The 14,456-nt window shown below is 39.6% G+C and overlaps 1 protein-coding gene across 1 annotated transcript in view; it reads right to left on the reverse strand.

Annotated features, from left to right (window-relative positions):
• Nucleotides 1-14,456, reverse strand: part of LOC110590731 (nesprin-2-like) — a 255,228-nt gene that overhangs the window by 35,002 nt on the left and 205,770 nt on the right. Inside the window, 7 exon segments of the mRNA XM_044918082.1 lie at nt 2,199-2,324; nt 4,323-4,517; nt 7,647-7,881; nt 9,897-9,991; nt 10,932-11,076; nt 11,189-11,343; nt 13,455-13,634. Coding sequence (XP_044774017.1) covers nt 2,199-2,324; nt 4,323-4,517; nt 7,647-7,881; nt 9,897-9,991; nt 10,932-11,076; nt 11,189-11,343; nt 13,455-13,634 — 1,131 coding nt within the window.

Genomic DNA, 14,456 nt, shown 5'->3' on the forward strand with positions numbered 1-14,456 from the left:
GCCTTTTTAGGAGTTTACAGTTCACATCCTGCACTGGTTTCTAGACTTTATGGAAGGAAACTCTATGTGTCAACTGAGAGTATGATTCCAAATTTTCTCCACTGTCCCTGACATCTAGATCTACTAAAGATGTAGAGATCATAAAAATGTTGAAAATTAGGGATAGGTAGGAATTTTCTTAACCTAATAAAGCCATCATCAGCAAATACCGTATTTAGTGGTAAAATGTCAGAATTATTCTCTTTAAAATCAGGAATGACATGAAGGAGCCACCTATCAATTATACTAAAAAATGTTCTGGAGGTACTGACCAGTATAGAAAGAACAGGAAAAAAATACATAGAAAGAAAGGAAGAAACAAAAGAAGAGTCATTTTTCACAGATGGTGACTGTCTACATAGACACCTAAAAGATTATGCAAATTATTGGAATTAACAAAAGATTTTAGCAAGATGACTGAATATAATATCAACATTTCTAGGCACCAGTGATAAATAGAAAATATAATTAGAAAAAGTATTTTCAACAATGTCAAAAATAACATGCCAAGAAAGAAATCTAATAAAAGATGTATAGTACTACATAAAGAAAATTATACATCATTATTGAACATGACTAAAAGGAGAGAAACATGCCATCTGCAGGAACAGGAGTATTCAGTATCAAAAAGATGTTCATTTTCCCCAATGTATCTATAAATTTGATACTATTCCACTAAAACTCTTATCAGGACTTTTCCTAGTTTGACAAACTGCTTCTAAATGTTGTGGAAGATCGAAGACCCAAGGACATCCATACGCATGTGGGAGAACAAAGTAGGAGTACACATCATGCCTGAAATGAGGATTTGTTATTTTAAAAAAAGCACAGTAATCAAGATAATTTGATATAAAGGCTGAGGTAAGCAAATCAACAGAATAGAGCCCCAAGAAAAAAATCCCACATATATGGCAACTTGATATTTGACACTGGAGAATGGGCACCAGGACGATGGTCATCCATGTGATTTTGCATTATGAGTAAATTAAAAATTGGATCTTTACCTCAAAACATATGCAAAAATCAATTCTTAAATGAATAAGGATATAAATGTACAAAACAAAACTTGGAAATGTAGGAATGTATCTGTATGACTTCAGTATGGAGTAATGGCACTGCTTATATAAATGTGTTTTTGTAAATGTCTTTTTGTTGAAAAACAAAAGTAATACTTCTATATTTCATTGAGAGCTACACGCGCATGTAGGAAAACTATAAAGTAGTGCACGTGAATGACAAAACACTTCATTCAGGGTTGTGGGTCCCTCTGGGGAGGGGAAGTACATTGGGGATTATGCAGGGCATGTCAACTGTATTTGAAATGTTTTATTTTTTCAGCTGGGTGATGGTTTCATGGCAGTTTGTCATATTATTTGTTATGTTGGAAATTTTTTCCATGTTGGAATATTTTTACAATGAAGAAAAAAGATGCAGACTGAATGAAGCACACTAATTTCCAGCATAGCTTGAAGGATGAGAATACTCATTTCTTCCTAATTTTTTCAGTTTGATTCCTGATCAAGATAAAAGATCATTCCATTTGACTCTGGATGTTTTTTAAACATCAAACCTGCAGATAGGGAAGAGAGGTGAGTTGTTCCTGACCTGGGAATTTTACCGGTCCAAACTCCTATTCATTCTTCTGCAAAAATCTTCAGCAAAGGCCTAAAATACCCAGGAATAATTGCCAGTGTTGTATCAACTAGGCAGAATATAGTTTGGAAGGTTTTATAAAAATGTTATATTTGAGCAAAAAGTCCAACCGCTTGGCTTCTAAAAAATGAATTCTATAGTAATACTTTACTCTCTTTTCAAACACAAGGTCATTCGTTAAGGGAACAGGTTTCAGTGTAATCTCAAAGGGCACATGTTATATTATAGAGGAGAGAAACAGAAAGAGGACCTGGAGAACTCCCCTCCCCCAATTCCTAAGAAGAACTTCTCCAAGTCTTTCTCATATTCACACATGGATCTCCAAGAGCATCCATTCCAATTGCTTTGGAGACCAGGATGGTTTTTTTGACAGAAGATAGGCGAAATGTTTTCTGACTGAACATGGAAGCACAGTTTCAACACAGAATAGAAAGGCAAACAAACACTTCAACTTCTCTCAAAAGCAGTAAGTGATTATCTTGAACCCCCTTCCCAGCTTTCAATACCTTAATCAGCTCTTTTTCTCTGTGGAGGTCCTCATGAAGTTCTGGAAGAGGATCTCTACTTTGTGCCTTTAAAACTTGCAGCCTGCTTTTCAACTCCTTGATTTTCTTTTCACACTGGTCCCAGGTCTATTTGAAAACAGTATTAAAATTGGTAAGCACTTTGCTTTTTAAGAATGAATTGTAGGGGCGCCTGGGTGGCTCAGTCATTAAGAATGAATTGTAGAAACAGAATAACTCATTTAATCCATTCCAATAAATGTGTTTTTGTAAATCACACAGAAACCCACTTCCTTGTCTTGAGCAGCCTGGTCTAAAAGCAGAATATCTCTGGCGCAGCTTTATGTGTGGCTCAACTATTGAGTTGACTGGCTTTTGCTTTGAAATATTTCTTCTTCCTTCCCTATATCATCAATCTTATTCCTATTTCAGTTTTGGGAAAGTTCACGTTTTGGGGTGGGGGGGAGTTCACATTTAAAGGCTACTATTAAGGATTAATTTTTAACATTGACAGTCTTGGGCACACACTATAATACCAGCATAAAGCAAAAGCACTCAACCACTCTTCTTGTCTTGTCTCATGTCATCCCTCTGCTCTCTCTTTCTTGAAGTAGCCTGGCTTCAGGGACCCTTTCACAGTGAAACTTCACTCGACATTTCTCACCACTGAGATTGCCACCTTCTGCTTAGAGCACTTTACAGTTTACCAAAGCCTTCTCAACTTCATTATCTCACTGTAATTATAATAATCTTAGGAGACACACAGGGCTTCACATTTTAAAATGTGAAAACTGAGGCTCAGAGAAAACTGGCCAAGGACATGCGGTCAGAAGCAGACCAGTCAAGGGTCGATCTGAGGATGCAGTCCAGCCCCCGCCCCCACCCCCACAATGCCATTCTTTCATACCATCTCTCTTCCTTTAACCTTCTATTATGGAGAAAACAGTTGCCTGCATTTCCAAGTTCAGAATATTTATAATGGATTCATTGGGATAAATTTCTAGTCCTGAGGTTACTAAAAGTAGACAAACATGAAGTCAAACACTATCTTATTCCTCAGTACAGCTTATACCTAAACACGCCTGGGTTGGCCCTATTCTACAGTAACGCAGAATTCACAGAAGGGGAAGTCACTTGTCTAGCAACATCAACTCTCTGCAACACAACCAAGAGGAAAGTGGAGAGAGGAACAAAACTGAGTCCTTATTTCTCTCTCCAAACCATTAGCTACCTTTACTACCATGTTTTACAACCAGGGCAAAATGCTCGACAAATACTTGCTAGTTAATGAATTTCACATAGCCCATATACCGAATAAAATTCAGATACTTTACTCATAGGAGAGATGTTCAGGCCCTAACTCAGCACATACTTATTCTTTACTCAAAAGAGACAAAAAAACAAAAACCAAAACTATCTCTGAGAAGCTTGGTTATCTGGATTTGGTACACGTACAACAGATCAGGAAGGAAAGTGGGCCATAAGGAGTAGGTATGCTCAGAGAAACAAAAATTAAGCAGAGGCCACTTTAAATAATGTGTAGAGAAGAAAATAAAAGAAAAACAATAAAACCCACAAAATTACGCAGAGAGCATAGCTGTGTAGGGCCTTAGGTTCAAAGCAGCTTAGAGTCCTTAAGAACATCTCGGTATATTTTAGGATAACAAAATAATTCTTTTCCCAACAATGGCACAGAATAAAACATTTTGGTTCTTGAAAATATAATCATAAACTATCTGGGAAATTCTTACATGTGCTTATGTGGAAAGGCACATTCTCTGATGACAGAAGAAGTATCACTGTGTTTATTTTCATATACTATGCGCAAGGACAGACCACATGTGGAACATTAGCTATGTATACAGAACTGCCATGGAACTAGGCTTCCTATTTCGTAAAAGTGGATATAAAATAGAACCTCAAGTATTTATATACTTAACATCGAGCTTTTTCAATGCTCTATTATGATTTTACATTAAGTAACTGGCATGATTCATGGATTAGGATTCAAGGTCCCTTGGAAAACTTACAATACTGTGATTTCCTAAAATCATGCCCATTTTGCCCAGCAAACAAAAACTCCACATACTGCATCTGAATATCCTGAAGAGTAAGTGGTGAGTTTACCTCTACATTGTTCTGCAACTGTTTAATCAGCTCTCCTACGTGGAGCTCTGTGTGCCTCCAGTTGTCCCGAAGTTGACTGATTTTCTTGTCGATCAACTCTTTAGTTTCCAGGTTAGCTGTGTTCAGTAACTTCTCCCCAGCTTCTAAGGTTAGTTCAAAGGTAGTCTGCCGTCTCTGAAAATGAATTTCTTTACTCTAAAAAGAAAAAAAAAAAGTGATTTCCTTAAGCCTCTGATACGATCAAAATGTGATTGTATGCATTTGTGAACATTCCCTTCAGAGCTTTTCCTACTAATAAATGTTAGATATAAATTAGGCAAATGAGATTAGAATGCGTGCACACGCACATACAGACACACAGACACACACACACACTTAAGGCTAATGTTTTACACTACTACACACTACACCAAATAATGCATTCTTAAGATAATTTCCAATAGTTGTTAAGAGATAACATTCTTAGTGTAATGATCAGAAGCATAGAGAAATAAAAAATATACTTCAACGAATAAGAGCCTACAAGATAAATGGATTAAAAGTATTGAGAAAGTAATTCGAGTATTAGACCTGAAATTAAGAGCAAATACCCATTACCACTGTATAAGAGTCAGATTACTCCTAACCCACAAGAACAGAATGTGCACACTATGCTAAACAGTTATAAAAGAAGGAGAGAATAAAAAAGGTAAAATATAAAAAATATCCACTTGAACTTATTATGGGCACTTAAACATAAGCATTAATATATGCATTAAAGGGACAGCTTTAAAACAGTCCATTTGAATATCATGCTGGCTCTATTTTAAAGGGACTAAAACTACCTATTTACACTACAAAAATGAAGTTAAAAACTTTTAAACTGACTCCTACTTCCAAAAGCATTTGGTTTCAGGAGGAAAAAAAAATTAGTTTTTTCCTATTCTAGATATGATTTCCTTCATGTTCAAATTTCTCAAGGGAGACATAATGTAGGCATTTTCCAAAATGGAAACGGATACTAAAAAAACAATCAAAAGAGCATTGATTTACAAAGGTATCTGAGAATACCTGATATAACCCAATCAAAGGAGAAAAGCAGACTGTACTCTTGGGAACAGATACAAATAAGAGAAACTGCAACTCAATGAATATACACGGGCACTCCACACTTGTCTTTCCAGCATATGGAATTACTTGACATAGCCAAATAAATAGACATCTATTAGGCATTTTAAGCTTCTCAAAAGATCTGCTTTTCTTCCACTCTTCCCCGACTTGGTCAACAGCACACTGTTCACCAAAATGCTCAAGCCAAAACCCTAGAGCCATCTTGATTTAGATTTTTATTTATCAGCCACATCTAAACCATTAGCAAGCCTTGTAAATTCTATTACAAACATAACCTTTTTTATATTTACTATGATCATCCTTTTCTTATCCATCGTAACAATTATCCAAGACTATAGAAATGGCTCCTAACTGGTTATGGCAGACTGTATTTTTCACAAAACGCCCACAACAATATTCCCAGTCTGGCATGCTCTTCTAGAACCTTGCCACTCCCATCAAGCAGTGGTGCCTCTGTCCCCTTCTGTTGATCCTGTGTGAGCACGTATGATGGCCTTGATTAACAAAGGATAGCAGAAGTGATTTCTGTGACTTCTGAGGCTAGGTCTAGAAGGCAATACAGCTTCTCCCTGGATCTCTTTCTTGGGACATGTACCTTTGAAGCCAGTGAGCTGCCATATAAAAAGTCTAGCTACCAGAAGCCTCCATGTGGGGAGACCACAGGAGAATGATGCTATCTGAGTATTTCCGGCTTAAGTGCTAGACATGAAAGTGAGTGAGCCTTCAGATGAGTCCAGCTCCCACCACCATCTGACTGAATCTTCCTGAGAGACCATAAGCAAGAACCACCTAACTGAGCCTTGTCAACCCCCGGAACTGTGAGAGATAATGATCAATGATTGTTGTTACCAAGGAAGAAATACGTAATGCCCTGGGATCCCTGCCTCTATTCTGGCTCCTCTACAATCTATCATAATCTCTCAGCCAGCCAGAGGATCTTCAAAAAATACAAAAGGTATCATGCTGCCCCCTCTTCCAACTGAAACTCTTCAAAAGCTTCCTATTACAGCAAGACTATAACCTGGCTACCACACTTCAAAGTGCTCCTCCTGCCCGCCTCTCAAAGTCACTCTCTACCACGCTGCTGCCTCCCTGGCCGTACTCCATTTACACTAGCCTTCTTTCTGTTCCTCTGCTTTGTGAAGCTTTTTCCCATCTTGGGGACTTTAGGTAAGACATTCCTTTTGTCTGAAAGGCTCTTTTCCCAGATTTTTGCATGGCTGGCTCCTTCTCATCATTCAGGTTCCAGTTTAAATGTCATGTTCCTAGAGATCACCCAATCAAAAGTAGCCACCCAGCCCCTCCATTACTGGTTCTGTTTTAATTATGTACATATGCCTTATTGCAATCTGATTATTTTCTTGTTTATGGATTTGTCTGATTTCCCCGACCAATCAGACGAATTCGCATTTCCTTGTTTGTTTACTGATTTGTTTGATTGCCTGCCTGACAGCCCGGCTCTTTGTCCACACTGACTGGCACAGAGCAGGTACCCAATTGATATCTGATGACCAGATAAATGCATGTGGAGAGCACAGGATTTCAAAAGGGTGGTATTTCATTTAGCTGTGTCTTTACAGTGAAGAGTGGTTCGATAGCTAAATGGAACATGCTTTGGAGATTGCCAACTAATTACTTTAAACCAACATGCAAACAACTCTGATTGAAAACTTCGTTGCGTAAGAGCAAACTTATCTTGATGAGCACTGACTAATGCATGGAGTTGTTGAATCACTATACTGTACACCTGAAACCAATAAAACACCGTATGTTAACTACATTGGAATTAAAATAAAAGAAAAAAGATGAAAGAAAAAAAAAACTTTGTTGCTTACATGAATTTGCCCTTCCAGAGTAAGCAGGAGTCTCCTTATAAACTACGACTCTGGTGGTCAAGTGATTCACCAGTCAGTACCTTAAAAGCTTGGGTGGCGTGAAATCTGTCACCCCAAACTTCCCCCATTCTACCCACCCATCTCCACTCCATCCCTACTCCCACAGCCCAAGAGAGCCTCGCTATTTCGGGATGAATAGATAAAACTGGGCTTCCAACACCACCAGGCTGGGGACAAGGCTGGAGAGGGTCATGGGGACCCAGCTGGTCTTCCCACGTGCAGAGAGCACACGTGAACCACAACATAAGACCCGAGGAAAATGAACATCTTCCGAAGAGCGACAACCCTGTACGTCCTCACACCACTGTGCACGGACTACCTTCAGCTCACGGATCAGCCTCCTGGTTTGGTGGAGGCTGTAGCAGTCCTGGCTCTTCACTGCAGACAGCAGGTGGGAGGCATCCGTGAGGAAGCGGAGCAAGTCCTCCGCGGAGGTGGTGAAGGACCGCCAGTGTCCCACCAGCCCATCGATGTCACCCTTCCTCTGCCGGAGGCGCTGGGTGGCGCTCTGCCACTGGTCCTTCAGTTTTGTGAACTTTGAAATAAATTCCGGTCTTGGGGAAAACAAATGGTTAGAGAATCCCGACATCAACATGTAGAAAAAAAATCACTACCTATGCATAATAGAAACTCACATTTGGGCGCCTGGGTGGCTCAGTCGGTTGGGCGACTGCCTTCGGCTCAGGTCATGATCCTGGAGTCCCGGGATCGAGTCCCGCATCGGGCTCCCTGCTCGGCGGGGAGCCTGCTTCTCCCTCTGACCCTCCCCCCTCTTGTGCTCTTTCTCTCTCTCACTCACTCTCTCTCTCAAATAAATAAATAAAATCTTCAAAAAAAAAAAAAAAGAAACTCACATTTGCCATTTATGGGCACAATTTACATGGGGGGAAAAAAACCTTCGTAAAATCGGAGTACCATTCAATTTAAATGTGTTGGGAAACTTAGGCAAGGGCAGCAAAAGGCGTTTAGCAGGAGCTAAATTTAAACAATTTAGCAGGAGCTAAATTTAAACAAATTTAAGCTTTTTTTTTTTTTTTTAAGATTTTATTTATTTATTTGACAGAGAGAGACACAGCAAGAGAGCGAACACAAGCAGGGAGCCCCACGCGGGGCTCAATCCCAGGACCCCAGGATCATGACCTGAGCCGAAGGCAGACGCTTAACGACTGAGCCACCCAGGTGCCCCCAAATTTAAGCTGTTTTAACCTACATTACGCCAAATGCTGTATGGAAAACAGAATTTTGGACCAATGGGAAATGATGAACAGGTACTGCATAACGTCATCAATTACTTGAAGGTTGTACTTGACAAAATTTCAGCGATAAAGAACATGCTTTCCACAACTACTCACCTAGTTCCTTTCCAGATAAATAACACCCACCACATGACAAATAAGGCCTTTTATTTATTATAGGAAAACTCATGCTTTACTGCACCGATCAAATCAAAACTAGTTTATTGTCCTGGAACAAGGACCTAGCCTGAATTTGTAACTTCATAGCTAGGAAGAAATGCACCTTATATTCCTTAGTTATGCTCAAAGAAAATTCAGAGGTCTACGGGCGCCAATGGGGAGGAAAAGCCGGAGCTGTCTTCAGGACACTACAGAAGCACTGAAGAGGCCAGGCCGCCTGAGGGCTCTGCCCACCACGTGCACCGGCTGTGCGAGCAGGTTCAGCTCTTGTCACCAGGCTGGTGGAAGGGGCTCTGCTCAGCCTGACTGGCGCAGCCCAGTGACGCCAACACCATGTATGTAGCACAGAGAAATCCCTTCTCTTACAACTAGGTGACACAGCTACCCACTGGGAAGAGCAGCACTTTAAGAATTATTATTATTTTTTAAAGATTTTATTTATTTATTTGACAGAGAGAGAGACACAGCGAGAGAGGGAACACAAGCGGGGGGAGTGGGAGAGGGAGAAGCAGGCTTCCCGCCGAGCGGGGAGCCCAATGTGGGGCTCGATCCCAGGACCCTGGGATCATGACCTGAGCCGAAGGCAAACGCTTAAACAACTGAGCCACCCAGGCACCCCTATTATTGTTTTTTTTTTAAGATTGTATTTATTTATTTGAGAGAGAGAGAACATGAGCAGGGGGAGGGGCAGAGGGAGAACTGAGCAGGGAGCCCGACCCGGGGCTCGACCCCAGGACCCTGGGATCATGACCCGAGCCAATTAACCGACTGAGCCCCCGGGGCACCCCTTAAGAATTATTTTTTAAATAGCAAAATGTCATGAGGCTGAAGGTAGAGAGAGGAAAACACTACAGAAGAATCCTTTGGGGTAAAAACTTCATTAACTATACTTGGTGAGTGGGTACTTGCAAAGCACCCGTCTACTGTCTGCTAATGTCACCCCCACTACTGTACACAAAAGTGTGACTGACCTTTCTGTGGCCACACAGCAAGTCCCCGTCCTAATAAACAGTCAGGAGACTGACCCCATGATGGTCTATCAATTGACAAGGCTGCAGGTCACTGAAGTGGTCAAGATCCACATGGTGGGAGGCCAGCTCCCACTGGGTTCCCCTCCACACACACAACCATCATGAGCCCCAGGGACAGCTTACCTCTCCTCTATTTCTGTTGTGTCCAAGAGTTGTAAGCACTGGCTGACATAAGAATCAGCAATTGTCTGGTTTATAGAAACTTCAGCTTCTAACATCTGTATAGGAGTTAAAATAGAAGATATCAGCTAGATTTCTTTTTACGAACACGGAACTTACATTTCCTATTAAAATCTAAGGTCCTAAATAGGACATGTGAGAGGATTAATTTTCAAATTATTAGAGCTTCTTTGCAAAAAATGCTCAACCATCACATCAACGTCACCTGTGGATATAATCTCAGAAGCAAACAGGCCTAATAATAACTACCTAATGCCCATTTATTGGGCATTTACTACTTGTTAGGCACTGTGTAAAACACGCATGTCTCGCTTATTCGTCAACCTTCAGATGTAAGTACTATTATCATACTCATTTAAAGACAAGGAAACTACGATGTAAAGAGGTTTGGTAATTTAATCAAGACCATTCAGGGTGTTTTGGTTCAATGAACTTCATTTTCATTGGAGAACATTAATGTAACAACACAGACTTAAATCAGTTACATTAAAAATTACAGTGACCTAATCATGGATACTTTCAAAATGCAGTATCTGTCTATAACCACCAAGAGTATTTCCAAATGTCCATCAGCACACGTGTGGGGAAATTCCTCTGTCCAATCATTAATGCTACAGTTATAATTATACCAGGTACTTCAGTATTTTAGGGAATTATTCAGTGAAAATGCAAAGATGAAGTTGCAGTATTTTAGCCTGCTCTTGGTATGTATGCATTCTATGGAAGCAAAGTTGTGCTAGAAGTTTCCACCTACTGCAGAAAATCTAGGAGTTCTCTCATTAACAAAGGATAGCACTAAAACAAAATGTTGAAATTTATGAAATGTGTGAGAACTTTACAATCAATTGACAAATGAATCTGCCTAAAGACCTATATTCGGTATCTAGGGATTGATAGATTTAAAATAAAATACAATGAGTATCTTTCCCCGACTCCTGTCCCGGGGTGAGGTACAAAGTAGCAGAAAGCAAAGATTACCTCATATGTTTTCTGCTGTTCCAGGAGAGCTGGGAGGCTGTCGGCAAGATTCACCTTGAGCATCTCTTCTATCTTCTCCAAAAACTGGACCCATTTTTCACAGCAATAAAGAAACTTTTCATTCAAGCCAATTCCCTGAAGCTCACTACAAAGGTTTATAAACAAAAAAAAAGAGTCACAAAACAATGACACTCCTGAGCTCAAGCTGCTCATTTTAGCTTCACTGAAACAGAATGGTAGGGATGGGATGCTCTGACCTGCAGCGTTCCAGGGCTGTTGCCGTGGCCCGAATCCACCGCCGGTTCGTATTTTGTAACGTCTTTATGGCTATGTCACTAAGTGGGAGCTTGAGGCTTACTTCATTCAAATGCTCAACATCAGGTGATTGGGCCGTCAGTGCCAACACATGGTTCTATTAAAAAAAATTAAGTTTCAGGTTTCTGGAGGTCAGTAAGCTATCTAGATGATGAAAAGGCCTCAGAGATCCTGCAGACCATCCTTACCTGAAACATGAGGGAAAACTGGGAGCTAAATAGGTAAATGACTAGCCCACAGTCAAATAGCCAGTTAGTATTAGAGCTGGACCTGAACCCTGATCTCTCAATCCTGTGGCTTTTCTAGAACAACAAGTGCACACGTGGTCAGCACCTGAACAGCCCAGGAAATAGAAAATGATGTCAGATTTTGTTTTTAAGGAAGATGGAGATGAGTTTTTTTTTTTTTTTAAAGGGCCCATTTAGGACCTCCCATGTATTCTGCCAATAACTTGACCTTCAACAGATCATGCAGTTTACCTACAAATCCAATGAAAATTTAGTCCTTAAAATAACCCTAGTAAAGCATGGTACTTAAACATCCATGTTTTGATAGAACATGAAATCACAAGAAAGCAAACTCAGCAAAACGTTATTTTTAAAATATTCCAGGGACAGCATCTAGGTCAACGATATGTTAAGCAAACATCCTTCACAATATCCACGTTATCACTACAGAACTCTGCCATAGTAATCTAGGTTAGGGTCAGCAAATTATTTCTGTAAAGGGCTAGATCATAAATATTGCAGCTTTTATGGGCCATATGATCTCTGTTATAACTATTCAGCTCTGCCCCTGCAGCATGAAAACTCCCACAGACAATTAATAAATGGAAGGGCATGACTGTGTGCCAATAACACTTTATACAAACAGGTGGAGGACAAGATTTGGACAGTGTGCCTAGTTAGCGGACTCTTGATCTAGGTTATGAATATCCGTCCTTAGGCATTTGTAGGATCCAGAATTCTTTAATTTATGTTACTTATTCTAAACTTACTAATTTAATAAAGAAAGAAAGAATATAGAATTCATTTAATAGGATATTTTACTTTTGATCTTCAGCTAACCAGAAAAATTCAATTAATCACAAAGGCCAATTCCTAGATTATTCTAGTTCACCGAAGCTAATTAGTAAAGATGTCAAAAAATTTTAAGTCTGCTAAATTTACTGTGGCATATTACTAAAATAGATCTCTGTGTTGTCATACTTTTCTAGGCCTTAGGATAAGGCCAAGAATGAATGGCATATAAATGACTGTGCTCAAGTGAAGATACAGATTCTATAACTCGACAGTCATTAGCCTATTTTTTATCCTATGGTGAGCCTAAGCCCCAAGGAAACACAAAAATTGGCAATACCAGGAATAAGTCAGGGTTTTCCTCTTTTTCTTGATGACAGAGTTTATCCAAATTCTCTTCTTCATGCATAATGAGACCTTTTAAAGATTCCAAACGGTCCCCAAAATCCTTGAACTGTGACAGAACAAACTAGAACAAGAGAAATTTTCATTAGAAATCATTTTCATGTGCATATATAACAGAATTAAGCATAGTCTTGGAAGCTGATAAAAGCTCAAGGTGTTTTCAATCCCCAGCAGCTCATTATTATCTTGACTATTCAGAGATGAATATTCAGAAGACTCCTTGTTTTTACTCTGTGCCTCTGGCAAAGCACTGAGCCTTCAGGGATAACTGGGTCACCTGCTTGAGGGGGCATATCGAGGAGGGATAGTGAGTACTCTGCTCCCTCAGTCTTGCTAGTTAAACGTTTTCTTCTTGTTGATATTGAGATGTAATATTGGAGTTCTATGGCCTTCTGTGCTTTTTAACAGCTCATGCACTAAAGGTTTTTCAAAACGTGAATAGAGTACAACAGATGGTTAAGCTTTAAGCAGTTATTTCTATGACTCGAGTACCCCATTTGGAGATCAAATAACTATGAGATCTGAACAGTGTAAGGAATCTAATAGCTCATTTCATAAACTAACATGTTCAATGAAGAACAGATGTTTGCCTAAGATCTGCCCATTGCCCGTGTGATTGAACAGTCATGTGAGTTCATCTTTATGTTTGGGACATCTTTATTCTGTAGTTTCCCTGAGGAGCAGTCCATAAAGCACTAATAACTATTACTTCATAGGATATAAGAAATTGAGGGTAGCCTGCAAATGTTCGAGAATACAACTTGAATGGAAAAATGAGATGAACCTCAAATTCATTAGCCTTCACAAGGAGCATCGTTTCCAAGTAAGAAGCCCTCTGAAGGGAGTGCAGTTGTGTAGAGCGGGGCATGTGGGGGCTGGACTCTGGGAGTTGCGGAAGTCGATCCAGAAGAGTGGAATTCTGGAGAAAGGCTTCTTTTGTCTTCTGCACATCATGCTGCAGCTCCTGGAGAAGAAACAGTGATCAGAAAACATTTCCTCCTCCTATAACAAAAATTCCCATCCCTGCCACTCTATCAATATCTAGGAGAATTTCTGCTCTAAAATTATGGGTGTGGCTTTTTGTTATTATTTATTTTAAAGAGCTGAAAAAGCTAAGCTTTCATTATATGATGCACATCACTGGTGATCTTCAGAAATATGTCAGTTCAGAGCTAAAACGGACAACCGATCAACAGAGTTTGGGCCTTCTAGTGTACAGAAACTGGAGACCACCCGGGTAGATTCCTCTGTTTCACATTTCTAATCACTGAACACTTTAGGGATCCACCTTAAGGCTATTTTATGAATCAATGCAACTCTGCCCTGTGTCTGAGATTTTATGACATAAATGGACTCATTTGCAGAGACTGCAGAATCTCATTAATCAAGCTGATTTTATAGGGCTACTCTATAAATACGGTGTATGTGAAATTTGTTTAAACAACAGATCAGGTAGAAGTTAATCTGAAATACAGATCATATTTGTTGGATTGTCTAACTAAATTGATTAATACTTTTTGATTTGACCTATAGTATCAGAAGATACACAATGCATCTGGTCACCCAGTTTAAAACTAGAGAGTATTCACTTTCTGGGCACTCATTGCTATAATAGGATAAAATTATACAACTCTTAAATATTGTCCAAAAATAATTACACCCACAGAAAAGCCATATTAATGTGGCACGAGTCCATGATTATTTCTAAAGTGAGAGTGTATAGATGTGTAGATGACTATAGATGATCACACTCATTTGAGATACTTTTGCCTTTATCTGAGACCTT

Source organism: Neomonachus schauinslandi, chromosome 9 (assembly GCF_002201575.2).
Source record: "Neomonachus schauinslandi chromosome 9, ASM220157v2, whole genome shotgun sequence".
NCBI classification, from domain to species: domain Eukaryota; kingdom Metazoa; phylum Chordata; class Mammalia; order Carnivora; family Phocidae; genus Neomonachus; species Neomonachus schauinslandi.